General features: G+C 39.7%; 1 protein-coding gene across 8 annotated transcripts in view; it reads left to right on the forward strand.

Moving 5' to 3' along the window:
* The first annotated feature begins 1,127 nt into the window (after positions 1-1,127).
* Positions 1,128-26,695, forward strand: part of atp8a1 (ATPase phospholipid transporting 8A1) — a 105,836-nt gene continuing 80,268 nt past the window's right edge. For 4 of the 8 annotated variants that reach the window (XR_004897370.1, XM_036001367.1, XM_031302805.2 and 1 more), the window contains exons 1-3: positions 1,128-1,530; positions 18,492-18,606; positions 25,565-25,664. Coding sequence is in view for 7 of the 8 variants with exons in the window: in XM_036001367.1 (XP_035857260.1) it covers positions 1,482-1,530; positions 18,492-18,606; positions 25,565-25,664 (264 nt within the window). In the remaining variant the exon portion in view is untranslated. The remainder of the gene's footprint in view (positions 1,531-18,491; positions 18,607-25,564; positions 25,665-26,695) is intronic. The other 4 variants (XM_031302809.2, XM_031302804.2, XM_031302808.2 and 1 more) reach the window with 1 other exon arrangement.

Consider the following 26,695-nt stretch of genomic DNA (forward strand, 5'->3'; position numbering starts at 1 on the left):
GGCAAAACAAATGTAAAGTATATCAACAACCAAATAGGGATCCCTCTACCACATGTGAGTGCAAAAAGTGGTATATATAGCTTTGACCTCCCTGCTCATATTGTATTAATGCACGAATTGGCTTGCAAATCATTCTGCTTTTCAAAATATTAGTGATTTCATGATCAGCAATAATAATATATTTTATAATGTTTGTTTACAGGTATTTAAACCTACCTAATACTTGCTATAAATATTGCTTGGATGACCCATTCTCCATCTGGCCTCGGTGCAGATGGGAACACACCTGTGTTACGGTCATGGCCACCTTCAAATTCTGTATATCATGATGATATATTAAACAAATGCAGAGGACATTCTGGGATCATTTCATTTTATAATGACTTTTTAATAACAAGTTTGGTTGTGTATATGGTTATTATAGTGTCTCAGTGAGTCCTGTTTGTCCTATTTCTGCACTGACTGGATGTCTTATTTTGTGTCAGTAGTGGCTTTTTGTTTATAGGAATTCCATATTAAATAATTATTATTAAACAAAAATGTAACATACAGCAATATATAGTGTGTTGTGGAATATATCTAATAATACATTGCAAAATAAATTTTTTTCTGCGTTTTTTGATATTTTGCAAAAGCATCACCATATAAAGACATGTCAATATACATATATATTTTATATTTCTAATATATTACATTTTAATGTTTGAGCATATATCAATGTATGTTAGTTCATTAAGTGGCGGAGGTTGTCATTTGCTGACATTGCAATAACTATTAATACATTAATAACAATATTTTATTCAAAAACAAGACTAAAATGTGATAAGCCAACTCCCACCCAGTGTACTATTGTTATGTCTTCAAGCGGTGAACAACATCTACTGCAGAGGGGGGAGGCGTCCACACCAACGAAAAATGTGTTGGCCAATTTTAAAAACGGTGCCTTATACATTATTGGCCCTGCCGATCCAGCTCTTTGTGTGTTTTTTTATATCCTGATAAAAACAAAATGTTCATGATTTATGCGCTTTTATTTGAGAGTTATTATGTTATTATGTTTACTCACCCCCTCCCGCTGCGGGTGAATGTGGTACGGTCCATAATGTGAAGCGGCACAGTCCCCCTCACGTCAGTTTATGGTAAATCCGTGTCCACTCCTGCCTTACCGAAGGCGTCTATCGGCTTTGAAATCCGCCGTGTAAACCGTGATGCTTGGGGATCCATGCAGCCGTGGGCTCCTGGGCATGGTTCTGTTACCACCAGGAATTTAATGTTGTTTATATCTCGTCTGTATCTTTCATTATCAGTAGACACACAGCAGCACTGCCCGCATGAGATAGATTCCTCTGTTCAATTTTAGCCGTTATTTTTTTTTTTTTTAATTCTTTGACGGTTGAGAAGAAGCAGCAGTAGCCACAGGGAGCAGAACTAACAAGCCGCGGCCGCTTGACAGGTGCCGTCTCCCGGCTCTGCGTGGAGAGATGCCGCCCGTCCAGAGAACCATGTCTGATCTTCGTACCCGGGCGGAGGGTATGTTAAGACAATTTCACTACGTTGTATGTGTTACAAAAATGTTTGGAAATCAGGTCCACGGCTATTTCCTTGTTAACGTTACCGAAAGTAGGCCAGTGTTGTACCTCCCTGGACGTAACGTTACAGGACAGTAACTTGCTAGCTAAAGCTGTGATTACCGGTGCCTCAAAAGAGGTCAAGGAAACCCCGGGGGCCTTGAGAGTTTTCTGAAGGAGTCTTCAGAAAAACAACTCGTTCAGTTTTAATGTAACTTATTTTAATAAAGAGAGTCTGCTGTCATCTCCACATCTGCAGATTTAACACGGGGTTTCCCAGACAAAGGCTTTATCAAATGTCTGTAGTCTACGTGAAGCTTCTTTAAAATGTAACTAATGTCTGACCTAGCAGACCCATCCAGACTGGGACCCCCCCCCCACAGCCTTGCCAACCACAAAAGTACCATCATCTCAGAAAGCAGATGAAGTGATCAGAAATACTGCAAGTTGATGCTTACAGTAGCCACAAGTCTTACAGCGCAATAACAAGTGTCCAGCCAAAGGCATCTACAGGAGAGTGGGTCTAATAATGCAGCCATTGTAATTCAGCCGGGACCCTCACTCCTTCACTGCACCAGTAACTTTCCACTGCATCTCAGTTGTGTTTTCCAGGGAAAGAGGATGCAGATACATACACAATGTGAATGCTTATAAGGGGATCTTTTTACTCCAAGGACTCCAAAGCTGCTTAGTAGATTTGGGAGTTAAGGTCTGTTTGTTTATCCAGGAGAGCGCCTATGGCTGGGCACATACAGGCTTATGACTGACTTCAGATGCCATGCCCTGTATGGTTTCCTCCCTTTTAAATTCCTCCCATCACTTATTTGTGGCTCACCCTGACCTCTGACCTCTCTGGACCGGAGCAGAATTTATCTGCAGAGATCAATACCATATCGTATTGATATTATTTATGGTACTTACTGCAGTTTGTGTTTCTCTTCACATGTAGTGGCACTGTTGTGGTTTGATTTGGGATTGCTTAGGTTTGATGAATAACTGTAGACCCAGGCTAATATCTCAATCTGAGTTATTGCTCTTGAGTAGGACTATGTATTTTTGGCTGCATAGCAAGCAGCCTGGGCTAATAAAGTGAATTAAAATAAACTTCCTCTTCATTGTATTTTTATATATCTCTAGATTGTTCTCAAAACGAAGGGGATAAGGGCACAATTGCATACCTAATATGTGCTGCTCATTAAGGCTATTAACAAAATGTCTAATCTAATTTACCTCTAGTAATGCAGTAACTTCACTGTATGAGACATTTTAATTGTTGAATGAGTGTGTTCATACAGGAAGTATTCATGAGCCAGGTCCTTCATCCAAGTAGCTATGACTGTGGGAAATGCATTTTTAAAGAGACATGCGACTCAATTTAAAAATTCAGTATTTGTGATCATGAAGGATTGTCTCAAAGCTGCTGCAAAGGAGCACAAAACTAAGACCAACCTGTGAAACCCTTTACGTTGTTGTGCACAACATATTGGTCAGCTCCGTTAATTACAAATGCCACGATTCAAGACTTTTCTTTTAAATGAAAAGTCAGTTCTGAAAGAATAAAGTTAATACCCAAGTTTGTGTGAATTACTAAAATCTTGAAAAACATGATTGAAGGGATCCATTTTCCTCTTGGCGTTACTTAAGGCAATAGTGTCATTGTCAGAATTTTACAGAAAAGCTTTAAGGGATTTACCAACTGTAGAAAAAAATTACTTACTAGCTTAACCTACTTTCACTTAACTATGGAGCAGTAAAGTCAATCAGATGTCCGTGATCGGCGTAACGACAGTGCAGTGGGACGTTTGGCTTCAACAGAGCGACAGTAATAACCTAATATACCATCATTACTGAGATTAATCTACATTCTCGGTTATGTTTGCAAGGAATAACGCATTCAATAAACAGAAACATAACTCTTTCAGCGCACATGAACAGATACGCAATATTAGCTCACACATAAAATAGCACCCTCGTGAATTAGCCTACTGTTGCTAACATTCATAAATCCTGCATAACATCGTCCCGTACCTACAGGAAATCAGATTTACTTATTGATTCACGCACCCAGTAGTGTCGACAAACTTAGTCCAATGAGGGGAGAAAGGAAAGTGTGATAACGTTCCACGTTAATGCTTTTTTCTCTCTCGCTCGAGACCTCTGTGTCCACTAGCAGGTAGAGCGAGCTACAACTGACAGGGAGAGAGAGATAATGTATCACTACAGCCAATCCAGTCTGCTCAAAGCAATGGTCTTTTTTTACAAATAGGTTGCACGTAAGGGGGAAGAAGTAGCTTCCACTTAAGGGGCCCTATCTTGCACCCTGCACAGCAAAGTGTCTTTGCTAGTTTAAATGACTGACGCACTTGTCAATTTCCCGTCCAGCGCCCGCGACTAGATCAGTGTATGTCTGACAGGGTGAGGGGCGTGGCATCACCATGGTGCCTCTCCATCGTGATGTCGGCCAGCCATCACGATGGACGATGATATCGTACATTGGCACAACCCTAATATGTAGACAGGCAGGTTGACAGGTTAATATATAGGCGCGTAATGAATAATATTGGTAGTAATGTTGGCCTAAATGACCATTATTGCTTATTAGAGTTCCGAAGATTTTAATATTAAGCGTCTCTACCATCCAGACCATAGACAATTGATAGGACTCTGTTTTTGTTGAGTCAGAGAATGTTCCTAACTCATCCATTAGTTATTTCAAATACAAACCAACAGTTTTGCCTACATTGTAGGACAGACAGTGTATGATTCAAAGATAAAAATAGATGCAAGTATGTCAGTAAAACAAATTTCTCTGCTGTTAAATTGAGTTGCTTCTTTTTTTGTGAGCAGGGTGCATCTCACACTTGTTGTAAGTGGTTGTGTTTGGTGGTAGTTTCGTGACATGGTTTTAAAATGCGACCGAAGAGCTGGTGATTAAAAAGCAGTTTCTCATCCTGTGCACCACAACGGAACTCATCATTAAATACTAATAGATTCCATAGAAAACCAATTGACCAATGTGGCTGCTGCAGTCACAAGAGCAAACACATGAATTATGCAGCAGCTATTGCTGTCACCCCCAACCCCCAACTATCACGCAGTACCTTTTTAGATTATAAAGAGCAAACGATTTAGCTGTTTTTCACTTGGTTCCATAGCACTAAAAGTACGCTGTCATCCCCCTGCTTCAGTGAAAACAGTATCATCTTTTCTTTGCAGGCATCTTTCTAAATGTAGGATTCGATCACCTCCTGTACCGTGCCAGGTTGGCGACCTATGCAGCTGCTTCATCTGTTCTGCAACATTTCTTTCGGCTGCTTTTATGAGAGCCTAAGCACACTTCCCACCCTTCAGTTTTATTTTTTAATCACCACACTGCATCAGGCAGGCTTCCATCTAGAAAGGGCAACCCTCTGCCCGGCTTACCACCTAATCCATCAGCGGCCTGTCCATTAGCTCTTCATGCTGCACACTCCCCAGTCTTGCCCACCACGTGCCGCTCCACTCCTTGTCACTCTTCTCCGCTGTGCTGTGGAAACATCCGACATCACTGCCAATCTGTGCCTTGTATGTGTTGCCAAAATAAACTTATCTAGGACACTTGGGGTACAGGTGACGTCATTAGCCATCAGCATGTTTAATGTGTGATCCTGCAATGACAGACAAGCACCTTCAGACGTTGATCTTTCCAATACAAATAGGCAGGAAGGCGCTTAGTACCTACTTCCCACTGTCTAGATGGGAAAGCTGATCGACAGAAGCCACGCAGGTTAAGGCTAGACAGATGCATCCTGTTTGCTGTCTTAGCTTGCATGCTTATCTGCAGGCAGACAAAATCCGCTCTCACAATTGTCACCAAAGGTGGAGATAGGCAGGTAAGACTGTCCTGTGAGGATGAATCTATCAGTAGACCAAATGCTTGTCTTTTCATGCCAGCTGATTCCACCACGGGTGGAAGGTGCTCTTCAGCATCTGATTACCCACGTACTAGTTTTAAAAGGCGCAGAGTAGACTGCTTCTTCTTTAAGCATTATATGTCTACCTTTCTGTCATTCTTAAGGTTTTATTTTTCATGTGTAAGTGAAGCAGGATGTTCCTCCCTAGCATTTCAATAACACCAGCTAAGTCTCGGTCTGTCTGAATAGTGGGAACAGCGTGGGGAGGGAGACTGGAGGGGGATAGAGTGTTCCCTTCTGAAGGGAATCGAGAGCTGCCCATGTGCCTGGCGGATCACTGGCTGATAATAATGTGGCACAAAAGCCCAACACACCACTTAAATCCCCTGTCTGAGGCCGCTGGTGTGTCATATCAAGTCCCCCCAGGCCCCCCCTACTCGGTCTATGTGCCGGCATGGGACATCTCCTCTCCTCTATTTTCCACTTAATGTCCTGCCTCCATCACTAACCTGCAGCCAGTCTAATATGTGTTTCCTCAGATACTCAATTTCCCTCACCTCAATGATTCTTCTCTGTCTGCAAAGCAAAGTGGATGTGGCAGGTCATTGGGAAGAGGAGGAGATGTGAAAATGCTCATGTGCCTGTGTCCACACGGACGGATGCAGAGACACTGAACCTATTCTAATGTTTGCTCATGTATGTCGCAATATCGATCTGAGACAATGAAGACCTGAGCTGATGAGTGAGAACTTTGCAGACAGTGTCACAAAAAATGCCTGTTAACAAGAAACTGCATTGTCCTATATAGGGCTGCAACTGACGACTATCTTCATTTTCATTTAATCTGTTGAGTTTGAAGGTACTGACCATAAACACAAGTTTGCGTTTCCTCATTTGCGTTGGCCATTCTCCATCTCTATTTATCCTTAATTTATTTATCTACTGTTGACTATCCAATAAAGGCATAAAGTGCCCCCCAACTTAATAATAATAAAAAACTATTTTTTACTTGTCTATAAAATGTGAAAAAAAGTGTGCTCTTACAAATGTATTGCTGTTCTTATGGACAAAAAAATTATCTACCTAGCATCTGCATAAAACCTGAGAAATAGTAAAATATTATGGCTCTGTGATTCCTTTGCTATCAATAATAGCAATATGCTGGCCTCATGCAATACAGTGAGTCTTTCTTCTTATTACACATTCAAAATGTGAATATGATGGCCTTTATTCAGCGGGAAAAGTGAAATAAACTCAAAAAGATTGTATCTAAATTATACTATATCATACTTAATCTAGTCACATTTACAGTACTGATATAATCAATGTATCTTTCTGTTTTTGTATATTAATGTGTTAGGTATTTAGCTACAAAAATATTTTAAGATTGTGAAAAGAACCTTGAGACACTAACTTGAGCCTAAAGTTAATTACTGTTAATGTTCTGAATGGTTGAAGAGTCCCCAAAACTATCAATTTTTCTGGAATTTTTTTAGAGCCTCTGATCTGCAGGTCAGCTGGAGTTCATCAGTAATGTCTCTCAGATCGAACCTTATTTACGAGCCACTGAAAAGCTGCGTTGCAAACATGCTCGTAGGGAGATCAATCTTCCATTCTCCTCAACCTATCCATCAGCTCATAAGATGTACAGTAGCTCTGTTCTCACCTCCTGTTCCCAAATGTCAAATAATTCATGGAAGGAGCATTTTACACTGAGAAAGAGGCCCTAAAATGTATCCGCAATCATCATTTTTTGCTGGTGTCTTGTTTGTCTGTGTGATGCACACACACAATTGCAGCAGGAAAATGCAGCAAGCCTGCACGTGCCAGGAGATAGTCAATGTGATCGTGTCACAGCGGGATGACAAGGTCAGATGGAAAGGTGTCAGCAGGCACTCCACAGGGAAGCAACACCATCAATGGCTGGGAAGATAAAACTCTTGCTGCTCTTGACCCTCAAGATGTCGAGCATTTTATGGCCTCGTTCCCATCTCAACTTTTGTGTCCAACTAGGCCACAGTGCTGCTTCAACTAAATAACACACATTATTTAGTACAGCATTTTTGTTACAGTAAATACTGCGGTATACTACAGTGTTAGGATTACTGTCTTTAGATAACACTTTTCTGGGTTTCTGGGTCTCAATAGGTGGACACTTGTGATCTGGGACTAATGTAAAGGCATAGTCGTAGGTCAGCCGTACAAAACCACAACACATTAAAATACAACATACAACCACGATTAACAAAATTCACAATAAACGGAAGAAAAACTATTTAACACAGTGGCCTCTGATAGCCTTCATTGTTAAAAAGTACCAACGTTTGTAAAGAAACGTGAGGTGAACTCCTGATCTCCAGTGAGAAAGTTAAATGCTTAAAGCGCCCATATTATGAAAAAAAATCACTTTTTCTAGGATTTGAAGTGTTATTTTGTGTCACTGGTGCGTCCACACGCATACAAACTTGGAAAAAAACCATCCATGCTGTTTTGAGTGAGATACGGTTTCTGAATGTGTCCTGCCTTCAGTCTCCGGGTGAGCTGGTCAAAATCAGCAGGGCTTTTTACGTCACTAGCCGAAACGAGGTGGCTAACTGTAGCATGCTAGCGCTAGCTCGTTCTGAATGGCAAAACACTGCTACAACACACACTAGTTCACCATAATCTACAAAAGAACTACTTACATTATTTTGCAGGTATTCCACGCAAAGTTGGAAGTGTGCCCTCGTTTAGAAGAAGTCTCCCGGCTAATCTGCCTTGTATTACTGAAGTTGTAGAAACAAACAGCTAGCTAGATGATGTGATCTTACCTAGCTACTGCACATGTGCGACTGCCGACAAAGATCTTACAGCAGTGAGAGGTCTCACTCTGTAGCTAAAACGGAGACCTGAACACAGGGTGAAAAGAGGAGCTGCAGCAATGACCAGTACAACAAAAATATAGTGTTTTTTGAAAATTAAACCATGTAAACCTGTTCTGGTACAACCTCAAAATACAATTATGAACCTGAAAATGAGCACAATATGGTCACTGTAATATACACATCCCTCCCCCTAGATTTCCACATCCTTACTTTTCCTTTCACAATAAGTGTCACCTGCTTTTCTGCTCTAGCAATTAACATAAACATGTTCCATTTTCATTGTCTGACTAAACAGCCAATTATATCATTTATCTTCAGGAGAACCTTGGTAAACCGGTCAGACAGGAGACATCTCAATTGTTACAACCAAATCCAACTGGCCTTACAACAGTGATGCAACAGCTTTTTTTTTTTTACATACCATCATGGCCTTTTGTTACCTGTTAGTTGCATAACTGAGAATCTATGCAGCATTATGCAGCTGCTAAAAATGTGTGATAATCCTCTAAATGGTATGATCAACAGTTTTGTCTAGTTCTGAAGTTCTGAAAATGAATAACATTGGGTCTTTATTCTTGCAGTGGTTACAGTACATTTGTACCCTGTGAATACAGAAAGAGGAAGGGCCCAGGTGAAGAATGAGGTACAACAGTTCAAAACAGATTTTAGACCTTACATTTCTTTAGAATGCAAAAGGATACCTGAGGTTTAGGGCTCCAACTTCATTTCATCAGTTTCCATAGCCTAAGGTAACATGTTCAAATTGCTTTTTTTGTCCAAAAGAGAGTACAAACCCAGAGGTATTCAATTTACAATCATAAAAACAAAACAAAGAAGTGGCTAATTCTCACGTTAGGCTGTAAACAGCAAATGACTTAGTGACATATCTCAACAGCTATGCTGTTAAATTTGGTACAGACATTAATTTTTCCCTCAGCATGATTTCTAATAACTTTCTTGTAACTCTAACGATCCTTTAATTTTTAATTTAGTTTTTTTAATTCGATGTTATAGTTATAGTATAATTACATTTTTCATTGATTTACCATGTTTGTTCTTCATTCGTTTTCTTTCAGTCGACTATTGGATTAATTGAAAAATTAATTGTTTCCAGCACTTCTGAGGTGGTTTCCCCAACAGCTGTGGAGGGACCTATATCAAAATTAAAAAGTTTGTGACACCTTGTGTGTTGATTTGGCTGTAACAATAGAACCTGGTGCAATATTTTATACATTGTGATGAAGACAAGGAACAGTAGTTTGAGGTCAGGCACAACACTGACACAACACTAAAGACTCTATGATTCACAAGATCTATTTCCTGTTTTCAGATCTTTGAATTGCATGCCATATGCCCTTCCCTTTTACCATTCATAAAGTTGCACACAGTGGAAAGGTTTCTGTCCCTGTAGATCCTCTCTAAGCTAAGCCAGACCAGGCCACCCCTGTGATGTCACAGCAAGCCCCAGCTGCCTGTGTTGTCCCTGGACTGTCTGTCCCACTGTAGGCCGTCTCAGCCTATGGGAAGCCAGACGGAGCCGCAAAGGGAGGGGGATTAATTCTGCAGCTGCCCTGTTGTTTTTGTGAGTTCTGGTTACAACATTGTGATCTGATAAGCGACTCTTGGATGATTTTACTGTTGCTTAGATTGAGGCAGTATGTATATCCCCCTCCAGCTCAATACCATCAATGGCTGTGTGTGGAGACTTTCATCTCTGGGACTTTGAATCCAGTGAATAGACTGTGGCTGCTCTGTCTACTGAAATATTTATCTGGAATAAATTAATCATGTACAGATCTTTCTTTGGTGGTGCTGAGCAGATATAAATGGCACATTAGGCTCAGTGGGTTGAGAAATCCCAAATCCCAGGGATTTGGAACTAATTTGACCCTAATAACTATGGTAAATAGCCTCAGGTGGAGGTGAACAATGTGCAGACTGACAATGCTAAACTCTAAACATACTATATCTCACCTTTCTGTCTCCCGTCATTCCTCCGCATTTTCTGTTTTCAGAGTATTTGATGCAGTTTTTCTTCATGAAGCCTCTTGACTGTAATTTGGCTGCCATTCATTTGTTCGTGTTAGATCAATGTCAGTAGCCCAAAGCTGCCTACCCCCACCCACCCTGGTATTATTGAATGAATCGTGTGGAATCCTGGTTCTGGCCAGGTCATGTGCCTCCTCATCTACACTTTATTGACCAGCCTACAACTCTCTCAGGCTCATTAGTGCTTGTTCGGTATCTCAACAGTTAGATTGGACTCTGCTGGACCTATTTCTGGAAGAACAAAAAATTTGATTTTCCTTCAGATGGATGTTAGGCCTATACCCCCAGTAAATTGACTCATGGGCCTTTCTGAAGAATCCTAAGGCTTAGTCATGGAGCCAACTGACTCATCACTGTGTAATCATAGATGTAGTAGTGACCAAAGAAGTTGTTAAATGCTGCCAGCATGTGACATGATATCTCTTTACAATTTGTTATAAAAGCTTTATTTGAGGTCAAATATGAGTAGACAGAATAAGATACGGTCGCTAAAAATATCTCGACTTTAACAACGATTTCTAGTAGTTGATCCTGGAGTGTCATGACGTCCTGTGCTTGGTCAAATGCTTGAATATCGGGTCATTATTGTTCCTGTCATTGCTGCCATTAGATGTGTTTAATCTTGCTTGTGTTGACAGTCATGGCAGCTATAATTTTCCACCCCCACCACTTCTGCCTGATCTGCGCTAATACATTACCACTCAGGATCATAAATCTGCAATGGATGGTTTTTTTGCTTTATTTATGAACAATATATTAGTATTGATGGACAATACATTATTACTTCATATTCTAGAGTAACTGTCATTTATCTTATATTCAGTTTTTTTGTTTGTGTTGAACTATATTGTAACCATGCTTTACAACAGTTTTCAAGAGACTACCCTGACCACATGTAGACATACGCAAATTAGCATTGAAGAAAAATAAGTGTTCTATTCGGATTGACATACTTTAGGTATCTTAAAAATCTCTGCGGTATCACAGAAGGAGTTTTCCATGCTGAATGGTTGTAGAGAGTCTCTGTAACCTACACTTAGATAAAAAGACAGACCGGGGAAGACCGGCATGTCTTCACCAATGCCAAAGCATGCTGGGCCCAGTTTTTTCCCATTGGGCACTGTCTCCAAAATACGTGTCCCTTGTGACTATTGTTTCACCAGTCTGTCTGTTGGCTGACACAAGCAATAATCCTGACATCTGGCCTGCATCCAAACTCATTACGACACTTGATGGCATTGATCCTTCCTCCAGAGGCTTCCCCTCCAGAGCTGTGTGCTTCTGCTCTCTACTCTTGCTGAGCTTTATTTGGCTCCTTGGTTCATGGCTACTCTTTTCTCTCTCTTCTCTTTCCATGGCTCTAACATTGTTTTAATACAGCCAACTAGTATGGGTAATATGCTGGCTTCATTAATAGATGAAAGGTGTTGTTATGAAGCCTAATATAACACAGATTAGATATCATGTTCACAGTGAGTATCTGCCCAGTTACCCATTTTGCTCGCTTTATTGATGTCGGGGTAGTTGAGTCGTGACACGCCCGCAGTTAATGAAATTAGTGCTGAGAAAATGCACTGTGTCCACCAGGGAATATTAAGAGCAGTTACGACTTAGACATTGGGTAGTGGCGGAGGACATTATCCACACAGTGTGTTAGAAACTAAGGAAATGAGTGGGATATGGGGGGAGGTAGATCCCTTTAATGTTTGGAGAGGGGAAGCTGGGGAGAAGCTATTTTAATAATGGAAACTCCTCCACCTCTCACCCCCAGACTCTTGGACTGTGGCGATGACCTGTCAGGGTTGTCCTTGTGTGCTACTTTTAAAGGCCACAGTCACAGTCTGGGTGCACATGAATGTCAAGCTGGTTAACATTGTTTTTTTTTGGTATGTCAACTGTAACAGCTTTGCATTTTGACACCACACTGTGCTGATATGAGTTGTTATTGTAAAATAATAGAGATCTGCTTTTATTCACCCTATTCAATTGTAATAGTGGGATTGATGGGCCAGAACAACTCAAGCCCAGCTGACCACTTTCTGGCTTTAGTTTTACTTTTGCTCTTCTAATCCAATTAAAGTGTTCAAAATGTAGCCTTTAATTGGATCAGGTGTGCGAGAATACTAACTGTAGCAGAAACCTGGAGATTGTAGCTTGTGAATACATGAGAAGCACAACTCTTAAATGTTATTGGTCAAGACTTATAAGTAATTCTGCTGCCAACTAGCAACTAACTAACTAGTGTACTACTGTAGTAATCAGACAAACAAAAGTGACCGCATAGGCATATAAATATGTAAATATGTTGTTTATACGGTTCAGAAACAAGTGATGATAACAAGTACAAATATGTGCTATTCCTATCTATTTCCTGCCCCATTTATGTATTCAAACTGCTGTCCTGTAAAATGTAGAAACAGATAAAAGAGTAAAGTATTGTTATTAGTGCTATTTTATTAACACCTTTGTACGTTTGACACAACCCAACAAAGAGTTTGTGTTGTTTGCAGTTCTTGATTAAACTTTGTATACAACCCCTTGTGTCAAAGCTGCTAAAAGGAGAGAGCAAAAGTTAAGCAGTAGCTGTACCAGCTGCAACTGGTGCATTGCAGCACCTGGCCTACTATAGCACACTCCTGCTGCGAGGGCCCATTCAGAACACAGAGACTCAACATCAATCACAGCTGCTCAGCTCCTCTGGCCTGCTGTTTCACACAGGCCTTATGCTGCAGTCACCAGCTATGTCAGTCCCCTGTTTTCATTTGTCATTGTAGACACTAATTCCTTGATCACCCAAGCTTCTTAAGGATTTAGATTCTTGGCTTACTTTGTTTGCTGGCTTTGTCTCTTAATGTGCAAGCTGAGATCATGCTTTGGCATACTGTATAATCAATTATTATTGAGGCTTGAGTATCACTTAGAACACTGGCCATATATTACTGCTGCAAAAAAGATGAGAATCTGACGATTTTCTCTAATCTTTTATTGTATGATAGTGTACAGTAGAGAGATGATAGTTAAACAATGAGAGAGAGATGGGGAGTGGCATGCAACACAGGTCCCTGGCCGGACTCAAACCTGTGATTTTATGATTCGTGGCGGTCACCTTAACCCCAAGGCCAAATCGGGGAAAATCACTTCAACTCTGCATAAAGCAAAATCAGTGATCATTTTTTAAAACGCATTATACATGAAAAAAAAATAAGGAGTTTTTCACCATTTCTGTGTCCAGGATTGTGTCCTGAAAGTATATTTTATAGTTGTCACCAGGGGTGTCGGACGGTGGGTAAAAGGGACTGAGTACCCAGGGCCCTCATGTGAGGAGGGCCCAAAAAGATGCTAGAATGAATAGCTGTGGATGTGGGGAGGGGCCCATAGAAAATGCCTTTCCACAGGGCCCAGAATTTTGTGCTACACCCCTAGTTGTCACAGGGCAAAATTGAAATCCACTATTCAAAAATTCGATTTCACTCTGTGTCCTATTATGTGGGAAGATGGAACACCTGTTGAAATGTGTTTGCACGTTTTTTTTCTTCTTCTTTTTTCTTTTTTTGAATTGATTATAGTGAATTATTGGGAAATGATTGCTTTACTGACATTTTATTATGTCTTGCATATACTCCAAATTTAACCAACCTCTGTCTTGCTTTCTAGACAACCCTGTTTTCATTATACACAAAAATGTATTCATTTATTTCAAGGAATCACTAGTTGATTACATCATATTGCGGACACATCTAGTCTATATTTATCCTTTACCTAAACAGTACACGTGATAATCAAAGGCATCATGGCAGGAAGTTTCCCTGCTTAAGCAGTAGGCACCACTCTTTAATCTCCTGCCTGGATCTACACACCCTTTTGCCACCATGCTAAGCCAATAAACCACCTATGCTGATCTGACGTCTTGCATAAGAGGGCTGGGATAGCCAAACCGTGTTTTCCCCAGGGACCAAATGACTACAGGGGGCCAGTTATTTTTAGCCCTCGAGTACATGCTAAGGAGAGAAAGTATCAGAAGATAATGGTGGAAAGAAGGAAGGTTTGGCAGTCACTCCTCCAGTAATCCTATATGCGAAGCCAAGTGGATCATTAAAATAACAAGCCCCGTAACTTAAGATTCAGGGTTTGTGTAACACGAGTGAGAAAGTGCCAAGAGTAAGGGGGAAATGAGAGAGGGGAAAAAAGACCAGAGTAAGTTGTAAGTTTGACTTTGAAGACTGTGTCTGCCTTCTGTTTCCTCTTGACATGACAAGAAAGAAAGAGACTGTACGCAGGTTGCAACTGGGGCATATCCGGTATGAGGCTTTGGTCTTATGACTCTGCGTTTTGTTGTTGATGTTTCCTCTCTCGTGTCCCCCTCCCTCCATGCCTCAGAGTGACCCTTCTTTCCATTTTTAAACTCCAGGGTTTAACTGTAGTTGTGGAAGCTATGCTATGCCTGTCCTTACCTCATAACCCCTAACACCACTACTACTGCATGATAGGGAAAGCCACGCAGCACCCACTGGATCACATGCATGCAACTTGAGAGTCTGAGGAAACTGTTGACTTAAGAGTTTTACTGTAGTGCGCTCTTGGCAGTGCTGAGGGCACTAATTTAGACATATCAATTAAAACACGAGGGTAGGGGAATGTGAACCTCAGGAATTTTCTCATTTCTCATCTTACAAACAAGTTGATGCCTGTCAAATCTACCTCTGTAGATGTGTTAGATATTTCAGCTTCAGATGGTACTTGAGTACAAATTTGTTTTCCACCTTCACAGAAGTTAAGGGGAAGTCAGTCTCATGAACATGAACTGCATGTTCATGTTTGCGAAGTGAAAACTAATGAGTCATTTTATCAATTAATTAATTGTTTGATCTATGAAATGTCTGAAAATATAACAAAAAAGGCTAAGAATTTGTTTGCAATTTTGAAAAACGTGTTTTGTTTTTTTCTTGTTTTTTTTTTTAAAACTATTTGTGCTTTAAAAATGACTGAAAAATGATTATGTTTATGTCTATCCAACACGTTCTCACTCCCAACTCGTAAAATACGGACTCTTGGTCAGTGTCGCTCAGCGTCCGAGACGACGCAATAAGCACCCCTCATCGTGTGTATGGAATGTACCTGAAAATATTACCAGGGCCCTATTTTCTAAGCTGGCACTGATGTTATAAACATGATTTTTGACAAGGTTTTCAAAATGAGAAAGGTGAATGTTATACCAAGATATAATATCACTGCCTTAAGTGTCTTCCTCCATGCCAGCTGAAGTGTCCTTACTATGCTATTTAGTGGTTTATGAATAGCTGGAATATTAGTAGTATTTAATGTGTGTTCAGATTTTTGAGGGATGATTAAAAGAGGACAGCCTTACCAAGGCATTAGGAGGAAACCATGCATTTGTATTTAAATGAGTTACTCTTACCCTGTTAATACAAACACTGGATATACAGGATGTAAGTCCTTGTACATATTTGTACATTTAGCGAGTTACTTTCTGATTAATAGAGAGATTCTTTTGTGTCACTATTTTCCGTCTTTCACTGTAGTAAGCAGCTTCAAGCTACAGGCTTGAGATATTCTCGCAACATCCCTAGACATCCTTTTTTCATGACGCGGCACCTGTCTCCAGCATGGAAAGCATGCATGTTAACTGTCTATCTGTGACGTTAAGACCTTGTCTACAGAGGCAAAGACACAGAAATGCCTCTTGCCAATCAAAAAATAAAAATATTTGTGTGGTTTTAAAAAAACAAAACGAAAAAGAAATGTTTTATATACATTAGCATCTCTGCGACCCACATACAGCCCTCATTTGATGTGTTGATATTGCCTACATGGCTCCATCCCACTTTGTTGAACCTAGTGGGAGCTGAGCAGTGCTGACTCTTTTAGAGATGGAGAGAAAAAGAGTTATCCACCCAAGGAGAGGGTTTGCTGATTTTGTTTTCAGCAGTGAATGTTGGCCTCTGACAATTAAACATTTAGTTTTTTTTTTTCTCCATTTAATGGTCAATAAGACAGAATATTTGAGTGAAGAATACATGCATTCTGTAAGCTGTACGGTTTGGAATTAAAACAGTGGAATCAATCATTAAAAAATACAGTTGGGTCAAAGCCTTACATGTACAGTACCCTTGTATTGTAGTTATGTGACACCACATTATAGGGGTGTAACGGTACGCAAAAACGGTTCGGTACGTACCTCGGTTTTAAAGTCACGGTTCGGTTCATTTTCGGTACAGTAAGGGAAAAAAATGCAAACATTAAACTGCAGGTTGTTTATTACTATAAACTTTTTTTAACAATTTGTTTGCACTTTTTTAAACACTTTTTAATAAAATATAATGTACATAAAATAAAAAAAGAATAAGAAATAAAATACTGCTGCAAAGTTCTCCACTAAATAAAATACTCTGTCTTAAACCAATATCACATAATAAAATATAATGAAAAATATAAATAAATAACTATGGATTACAGTGCAGCATTACCAATCCCAGCTTGTCAACAACCGAGTATGGTCATAGATCAGCTGCTATAAAAACACCAATTGCTTTCGTTATTGCGTTGGCCCGATCGGAATTACCAGCAAAGGTCTGTTTAAATGCCAACGGGAGCTGCGTTTGAATTACATTCGTTTTTTTCCTTGTAGTAGTGATGTTCACACTCGCGTGATGCCTTTTCAAGTGCATTAACAAGTTTGAAGTGTTGCCAGAAACATACCCGATCATTACTGAGCAACGTCGGCACACTGCTTTCGTCTTATCGACTAGTCTTTGTCCGTTGGACGTATTTCACTGGGAAACCGAAGTGTTCCCAAACAGGAGACCTCAATGATATGGGTGGCTCTTCAAGCTCCGGCTTGTCCGTACTGTCTATGGGCTTGTCTGCATTGGCCATGATGCTAGCTAGCGAGAGGCTGGGCTAAAGCGTGCCGTGTATGTTGTTGTGCAGCGCGCGGTGTGTGATTATTATTTTTTTCCCCAAACCACTTCAGCGGAAATCCCGCCCTGCAGTCGATTTCATTGGTTTAGGTTACAGTGACGGCGGGTAGGTTTAGAGATCAGTGTTTGGGGTAGGCAATCTGTACAGTGATTGACATATTGACATGACCAATGAAAACTTTAGAATCAGCTGCAGGGCGGGATTTGCACTGAACACGGAGACTTCCGCCACTTAATATGTTCGTGTGGAAACACGAAAATTGACCTATGTTCCGCACACAAAAGATTGCATTCGGTGCACATGCGCACCGTACCGAAAGCCCTGTACCGAAACGGTCCAGTACGAATACACGTACCGTTACACCCCTACCACATTACTGTAGCTGATCCTCAGATTAGTCTTATCTACTGTTGCCAGCAGGATGTCAATCTTAACGGGAAATTCCAAACTCTTAACAGGAATATCACAATTGTTGCTTTCCTATACAGTAGATGTATGTTACTTTGGATGAGTCAGGCTGTTTCACATAAAGCTGGTGATTCCCTGTATTATTATAACAAGGGTTTTCTTCCAAATTGGCATTTTACTGTGGAGGAGGTAATGAGAGATGTATTGTCAGTGACACGTCATTTGGCAATCCCACTTTTATATTTTCTAAAGCACCTTGTCATTACATTAAGATAATAATTTCAGCATTATACTGCTATTAGGTTATTGCTCCTGATCTGGGGCAAGTGTATCACACAGATAATTACAAATGTCTCCTCAATGTATTGTGTAGGCTGCAGTGAGTGTAGCCTACTACAATGACTAATACATTGTGTACTGTACTCCATCAAATTTAAAAAATAAAATAAAAGTGTAGTTTAACACACTTTTCAGACTGTGAACTATTTGTTTGAAAAGTATTACAATAAGACATTTTACAATGCCAACTTTATCTATCACAGCACACAAAACATTTATATCTCAGGCCTCTAAACACCAAGGTCACTATAGTTTTCACTTTGTGTATTAAAATCACTGACTTACCTTTTACAGACTCCAAAGAGTCCTTTAGGGACTTTTGGACTCGCACCAACTCAAACACTTCAAAACACCTTTTCATCTTACTTTTGTTTGTGCTCAAGGCTGATATTATTCCTTATAGAATGTCTTTTTTTTCTCCTACGCTACAGGATATGAAAAGACAGAGGACACCACAGAAAAGACGTCCTTAGCTGACCAAGAAGATGCCCGACTAATATACCTCAACCAGCTGCAGTTCACCAAGTTTTGCAACAATCGAGTCAGGTGAGGAGACGTTGCATTTATGGAAATGTATTTAATGTGATGAAAAATATCTATGTACTGTATGAACCGAAGGAGAATTTGATTAAGAGCTATAGTATGTGTTTTAGTGCTGTCAGTTAAACGTGTTATTAACGGCGTTAACGCAAACCCATTTTAACGGCGTCAAACACTGTTGATTATGGGCTGGGCGATATGGAGAAAATCAATTAGATATTTTTGACCAAATACCTTGATATTGCGAGGCAATAATCTAATATTGTAGGGTTTAATTGGGTGCTTTCACAAAATATTTACAAAATGATATCTTTGATAAATAGCCTACTCATTAACATGGATAAAATGACTTAATTGGTAAAGGTAAATAATAGAACAGCTAGAACAGTCTGGTAAGTTAAAAAAATTACAACACTTTACTGTAATGCAGCCATTAAACTAAGAAAAGAGTTACGATATCCAAAATCTAAGACAATATCTAGTCTCATGTCACAGTTTTGATATAATATTCTTATATTGCCCACCTCTACTGTTCATCTAAACACACTGCTCACACTGCCTTGACACAGAGCTGGATTTAAATCAGTAACATATCTATTTGAGTTAATATCAGTGTGGCAATATAACCAGCGAGGAAATGTTGGTGCAAACTCTAGTGCTGGCAAGAGCCCTGCATAAGGCAACTGTGACCCTTTTTTTGGGTGGTATTAGCACTGCATGGGTGGTATGCCATGTGAACTTAATACTTGAATAGTAGTACAATTTCACATACATTTATAGCTTCACTAGATTAACACTGGAGTGCCACCCAAGTAGTGGTAAAGAGGGTTGTAGGTCTGTGGTGGTCTGTTTGTGCCCCCTTCAAAGAAAAATGCATAGCTGCTTGTTGCTTCATATGCCTCTTCCCTATGCATTAAGCTGGGCATTGTGAGCTTTGTTGCTTTTTTTGTGTGCTGGCCTGACCAGTGGCCAGTTGCCCTAACCTCAGTACCGAAGTGCTTTGAGAAGATAGTGTTAAAACATCTCCTCACTGAGGTCTCACCATTCTTGGATCCTTATCAGTTTGCATACCAGCCAGAGCGGGAGGGTTAAGGACGCACTGCTCACAATGACCAACAGTATATATATACAGTATCTCACAAAAGTGATTACACCCCTCACATTTTAGTAAATATTTCATTATATCTTTTAATGGGACAACACTGAAGAAATTACACTTTGCTACAATGTAAAGTATTGAGTGTACAGCTTGTATAACAGTGTAAATGTGCTGTCCCCTCAAAATAACTCAACACACAGCCATTAATGTCTAAACCACTGGCAACAAGAGTCCACCCCTATGTTAAATTCCCATAGAGGCAGGCAGATTTTAATTTTTAAAGGCCAGTTATTTCATGGATCCAGGATACTATGCATCCTGATAAAGTTCCCTTGGCCTTTGGAATTAAAATAACCCCACATCATCACATACCCTTCACCATACCTAGAGATTGGCATGGTTTTATGTCGGTTAGCCTAATAGCTGGTTTGATTTGCATTGAGAGATGATTTTATAGAAAGAACCCCATGCCAATCTCTATGTATAAGAGGTTGTATGTATATATATGTATATATATATATATATATATATATATATATATATATACACAACCTCATAGTCTTGTGAAGATTGTGTTTGTTGATTTTAGCAGTGCGTTTAACACCATGCAACCCGATCTGCTGGTGGGCAAGCTGATGGGTCTTGGGGTTAATCCAAGGCTCATTCTATGGATCAATAATTTTCTCCTGAATCCCAGCAGGTTAGATTTAACACAGCTATTTCCTCCCCTAAGTCTATAAATACACGGGCCCTACAGGGCTGTGTTTTGTCTCCCATACTGTACACTGTATACTAATGAGTGTTGAGCTTTAGTCTCCACTCACACCTTTTTGTCCATTGTCCACATACCTCCAGATTTTGAGTCTGTATGGACGAACACTATAGCTCCTTACTAAGCTGAGGAAGCAAAAAAACTTGAAGCAGTCTTGTCATCAGAAGAAAAATGTAATAAATCCTTTGAGATTTACAACAGATGATGAAGACAACCTCTTCATGCTGTTGAGGTTTGATGTACAACAGTTGAGTAAAGGCTCCTGTCTTTGTTAGTCATGAAAATAAGGCTTCACACCAGTCGCACAAGGTTGACTTATCACCCAGGATTCCCAGTGTCATTTTTAAGGTGCTTTAAAGATGCTTTCCTCATGTCACTTACAATTGAATGGTACCCTAGCTGCTTTAAAATTTATGCTCAAAGTTGTATTCGCTCAAGGATTTTGCTATTTCTGACTATATGGTAGTCAGGGCTTTTTTGAGCATATGTTGTCAAAATTTTGTCTTGAGGAGAAAATAATGTACGATCCTTGTACACTCTGGCCTTCTCTGGCGTGACTGCAAAGCAGTAAGTAAATAGATGATTGACTTGTACAACCCTCATAAGATGATGTTTGAATACAATCCCCGTAGTTAAAACAGTGTACAGAACAGTGGTATTTGATGTGAGGAGCCACTACTTATGTGCAAGAGAAAGGGATGTTCTGCAGGTATAATGACAAAGCACCCAACAGCCATATGATATTTGATAAGTACCTCCAAAATTTGTATCACCAGTGGCGCCTTAGTCCAGATAAACCAGCCTGGCCCTTTTTATCCTGTTGTTCCTCTTGGAGGAGTGCAGTGCTTTTAGCATTAAAGGTCAGGCTTGTTTGGTCAGGCTGCCCTCTGTCAATGAATATTACTGTTAGCATTCCTGCAGCATGAGCAGCTTGAGAAATGTATGTGCTTACATGGACACAGCTATGAAGTGAACAGGAATAATGAATGAAAAATGCAAGTGTGCTAATAGTAATGCCATTTGTTGGGTCAGCTTCATGTATTGACATGACAAATAACAATTGCAAGCAGCTAAGAAAATTGCATAATCTCTTTCTTATACCGGTTTGTTGTTTATTTCCAATTATTCAACTGTAAGGAAGTGGATGCTGATTCTACTTTATTTTTATTTAAGCTCCTTTTTAGTTAATAGTTTTAGTAGTTAGTTATCACGAAAGTGTCACCTATCATTTTTTGGTTTTGGTTATTAATTATTACCAGACCCAGGTCAATGAGCATTTGCAACCAAGACTTAGCATTATTAACCTGTTTGGAGTACCAGCTGGATGATGGCTGAATTATGTTGCATCAGAGAAGTGTAAGTAATATTGCCTTTGCTGTGAAAGAGCACCTCTGCATATTTGAAAGTGCATTACATTTTTGTGACCTTACAAGAGGCGGTCATTAATTCAGTGGGTGGCCTGCGTTCACTGAAAAATAATAGAAAATATCACATTAATTCCATTTAGTTAAAGCTCATGCTGTCACTGTTCAAATAAGGCAGTTAAACCATTGTTATAGACTTCCTAATATTCAACTGATATATAGCTGTCTATTTCCCTGTTTAATCTGATTCAAATTTGCTTGGCTTAAACATGACTGATGCTGTACATAACATACCAGTAATTCTATGTCCTTGTAGCATTTGAATTCTATAAGTGCCCAAAAATTCTCCTCAAGCCTTGGTGGCCCATCAGGCTTTAAGCTGCTCTAAAGATCTACAGTGCTGTAATTTGTTCAAGAGGACTGGTTGCTGTCTCAAAGTGACCTGTGGAAACACTTACAGGAGCAGGGTCTGTAATAAATGGTGGATCTAATCTTACAAGCAGCCCTCGAAGGTTTCTTGCTTCCACTTAGTCTCCTTCTCTCTCTGCAGCATCACTACCTGCAGAATATCTGCTCACCATCACACAGATGTACACGTATGTGACTCCTGCCTCATAACAGAAAGGCACCCTGTTCTCTCTTGTATGCGTGAGGATAGTTGTGGATTGTTTATTTAGATGAACCTGTTGCTGGCAGATCTGGTTTAATGTAAACGTAATGTAACACGGAGATGTTGACAACCCATCCCATGGCAAACGGGAGTGGCTGTACAAACCATTTTACTGTTATGCATCCATGAAATGCTAATATTGCATGTCTTGTTTTGAAAACAAGGGGCAGTTGTGACTTGCGTAGATACATACAGACATAGACACAATAATAGTCATCATCATACATCATATATCTTAATCAACTTACTGTGTGGATTTCTTTATCATTGTGACCAAATATGAGCTACTCATTTCAACAGCACAACAGCATTCAATACTAAACTGTACACAATACAGTTTACCATTACATTTACCTGGTGATTTGCAGTACTACTGTACTTGTATGAATGTTATAATCCCAAATAGAGGCACATCTTACAGGGATATTAAACAGGAGGTCATTCATCTATATTGGTTACTGGTCCAACCAGACTTATGTCAATGCAAGTTATGTGTGCGCAGTTGTATTTGCAAACCAAATTATTTGGACCTATCATCATCCTTCATGCCAAGTCAGACATTATCTAACCACCTGTCCGACCATACATTCACCACTTTGGCTGATTTGATTATCTCTTGTGTGGTTGAATGTGTGCTGGTAAATCCTGATGGTCTTCAGCTGGCAGAAATTGACCATCTAAGGCAGTGTAGGGTTAGGGTGTCACATTTTTGTATGTTAGCTTTGTATTATCTATTTTGTATGTATATGGATATTCAATGGGTTGCAAGCATATTTACTCTCTATTCGTGGCCCCTGGCAGCCCATTTAGAGTCTCCCATGGTCCATGAGTGAGTCATGACCCAGTCATTTAAACACTATATAATCTGCTGTCTTTACCAATCATGGATGTTTTGCAAGTCATGGTGCAGAACATCATCATCACACGTTGGCTTTCCTTCAGCTTTCTCTTTTTGTATGTGATTTCAGTGCCCTTCACTTGTGGAATTATAGAGTTGTTAGATTTTGTTACATTTTGAGCAATATGATTTTAATTGCATTTAAATCCACCTATAAATGTTTAAATCTCATGAGGAAAGATCATTGTTTTATTTTTATTTTTTTTGGGACTTTTTTTAAGATGTGAGATGTCAGTTAAAGGTGTGGCTAAAAGTGGAATCCAACAACACGTGAAATGTTCACTTGACAGTTATTTAACTTGCGCAAATCTAGTTATAACTTATGAGACAAACCACAAAAAAACATTCATAATGACTTCCTGTAATGTCAAACCTTTCAACTGTGGTGAAAATGTTGGCTAAAGTTCTTCTGATCACTGCTGCATGGCTGTAATCTGGATATCTGTGAGTGAGTGGAGGAGGTGCTCATATTGTCTTAATCTGCAGAGCACTGCCAGGAGAGAAAATGTAAGATCCATAATCATGCATTAAGCAAAGTGTAAATGAGCTTTTATCTTGCCCTGCCTCAGTGGAGAAAGTAATACAGCCTACAGAAGTAACTAGAGAGTAGGATGACAGATGTATTAAAAGAGAGAGATGCCCAGGCCTTTAGGCTAAACCTGCAGCTTCAATAGCAACTATTTCTTTGTATCTTAAGGGATGAACTGAGGGGGTAACTACGCATTAGCACTAACAGGCTCTATCTGTCTCATACCCAGTGGGGTCACCCATACTAAATATGATTGCACTCATGGTATTGTTATGGCCGTTGGATGATGTTTGGTATTTCACAACAGGTAGTAAGCTACAGTACTTAAATTGTGACTTAACTGAACATTAAAATTATCGCTGTAGATTTACATCAGAATTAATTAATAAAAATTTTGTTTTGGAAAAAACAGAAATACTGCAAGTTCCAAATATAGCCTGAGAGCAGTATGCATTATGACACACACACACACACACACACACACACACACACACACACACACACACACACACACACATCATTACATTACACAACCTTAAAGAAAAACGTTTATGAAAAATTACTTTCAGGCAATTTCCCTTTCAAAGAGGGGAATTTAAACCACATGAACTCAGAAACACAGTTTTCAAAGTAAAATGTTTTAATGTTATAAACCCAGTGGTTCAATTTTACAATTTAAAATGAATATGACCTGTCTTTGCTGCTATACTATTCTGCTATGTCAGAAATCTAAATTTTTTTTTTAAACATGGCTCAGTAAATAGCTATGGAACTGCTGTTTTTACAGGTGACCCAAAGATTATGATTTTTCTTTTAAGGAGGCTAGACTTTGTTGAATGAAACAAAGCTGACCCTTTCTTGACCCTTATTCTGACAAGGCTCTTCATCAGGCTCTGCTGTGAGGCTGGTATTGCATTGTACTGCTGTCAGAACAATGCCTCGCTCTTACTCACTCGCCTTCACTCCGTCCCTCTCACTCACTGTGGACAGCTCTGCTGTACCAGGCGGTCAGGATGACAGTGAATGTTTTCATTAACTCAATCTAATGCAATTTTTCCCCATAACTTTACATTGTGCTTGTGGAGGTGCTACAAGTAAAACATACTACAGATGTTCTTGTCAAATATGATTCAGAATAACCGGAATAACAGTGATATCACAAATGTTAAGCTCCATATGCTTAACCCCCTTTAGACGTGTTGGAGGCTATACTCTGATATTCTGCTTGTATATTTGTGACGGCTTTTGTGTGCGCGTGAGTAAGCAAGCAAAGCATTGCCAGTGGCTTGGCATACATCATGTCATATATGTTCTCCCAAAGTGGCTGTTTTGACTGGCCCTTTTAACACAGTTGTAAATCAGACTGCTGGAGGTCTGACTCTCAGGCTGTTGAAGGCTCCACCAGCCTCGATATAAGGGTTATGCAACAGAAAGGACTTTTTTGAATGGGTGGGGCAAGGAATTGGTTATTTTAAATATATTTGAATGGCTAGATTAAACAATATAAATGTGTGTGTGTGTGTATATGTGTGTATATATATGAACAGAATTTGAGAACTAACCATATTTGTCTCTTTCTCTTGTCTCCCTCCTCTACCTATGGCCTTGATTGCTGCTTGATGCCGTCTTCAGCACAGCCAAATATAATGTCCTCACATTTCTTCCTCGGTTCCTCTACTCACAGTTCAGGAGGGCAGCCAATGCCTTCTTTCTCTTCATTGCACTGTTGCAGGTAAGATGTGGTGTTGTGCGTCTGTGACATAGATTTAAATGCAATGAAAACACCTTGTTAATGTTAAATCGCTGCTCTTCTCAGTTTCAATTTTTTCCCATTAGTGTATGAGTTGCCTTTAAAAAAAAAAAAAAAAAAGCTATTTGCCATGACCTAGACACACACACACACACACACACACACACACACACACACACACAGTACTTTATATATCCTGATAATGAATAATACATGTAATACTATGTGTGCCTCCTTTAAAGGGTAGATATGCCTGCAGGCTCAACACACTGCATATTACATGCATTGGTAATGCATGGGGTGCCACGGAGGGCTGTACATTGTATTTTGGTCCTTCACTGTACCCCTACCACTACACTGCAGTAAAGAAACTACACTGTGCTTTACTTGGTGGGACATGGGATGCAGGAAAGAGACTCAAATAGCCCAACTGACGTGAAGCCACAATTAAAAAAATAGAAGTGATTTGAACAGATTTAGGATTAGATTTGTGAAAGAAATAAACTTCTCCTGGTTTCAGTTTCAGTTTCTAGGTGATTATTGGCTCTGCTCATGTTTTAATTACTGCCCAACAACAGCCACAGATCTTAGCAGTACTGGCACTCTTTTGATTTAGATACAGAACAAAGTCTTTCTCGCCTTAAGAAAGTTTGCAGTGGTTTGCCAGCATACTGTAGGTCAACATTAATCCCTTTTAAGAACAATTAAAAGCCTCCATCACCAATCATTACTACATCATTCAAAGGATCCAAAATCCATGTCTCAGGTGTTCCAAGCTTTGCAGAAAAGATTAAATGAGAGAAGGAAGGCTGCATAGAACTGAGATTCTGTCTTTACCTATATAACCATGCTGATAGACTACCCTTCGTTAATGAGAGCTTTGAGGATGGGAAAGGGCTTTATCCAGTGACCTTGCTTTGAAAAGCAGCCAGTGTGAATCTTCATTACCTGCCCTGTCGATGTTGCGACCTTGAATAAAACATCTATGCAGATGAGGGAGACGAGAGATCTAC

Source organism: Sander lucioperca, chromosome 1 (genome assembly GCF_008315115.2).
Source record: "Sander lucioperca isolate FBNREF2018 chromosome 1, SLUC_FBN_1.2, whole genome shotgun sequence".
Classification (NCBI taxonomy): domain Eukaryota; kingdom Metazoa; phylum Chordata; class Actinopteri; order Perciformes; family Percidae; genus Sander; species Sander lucioperca.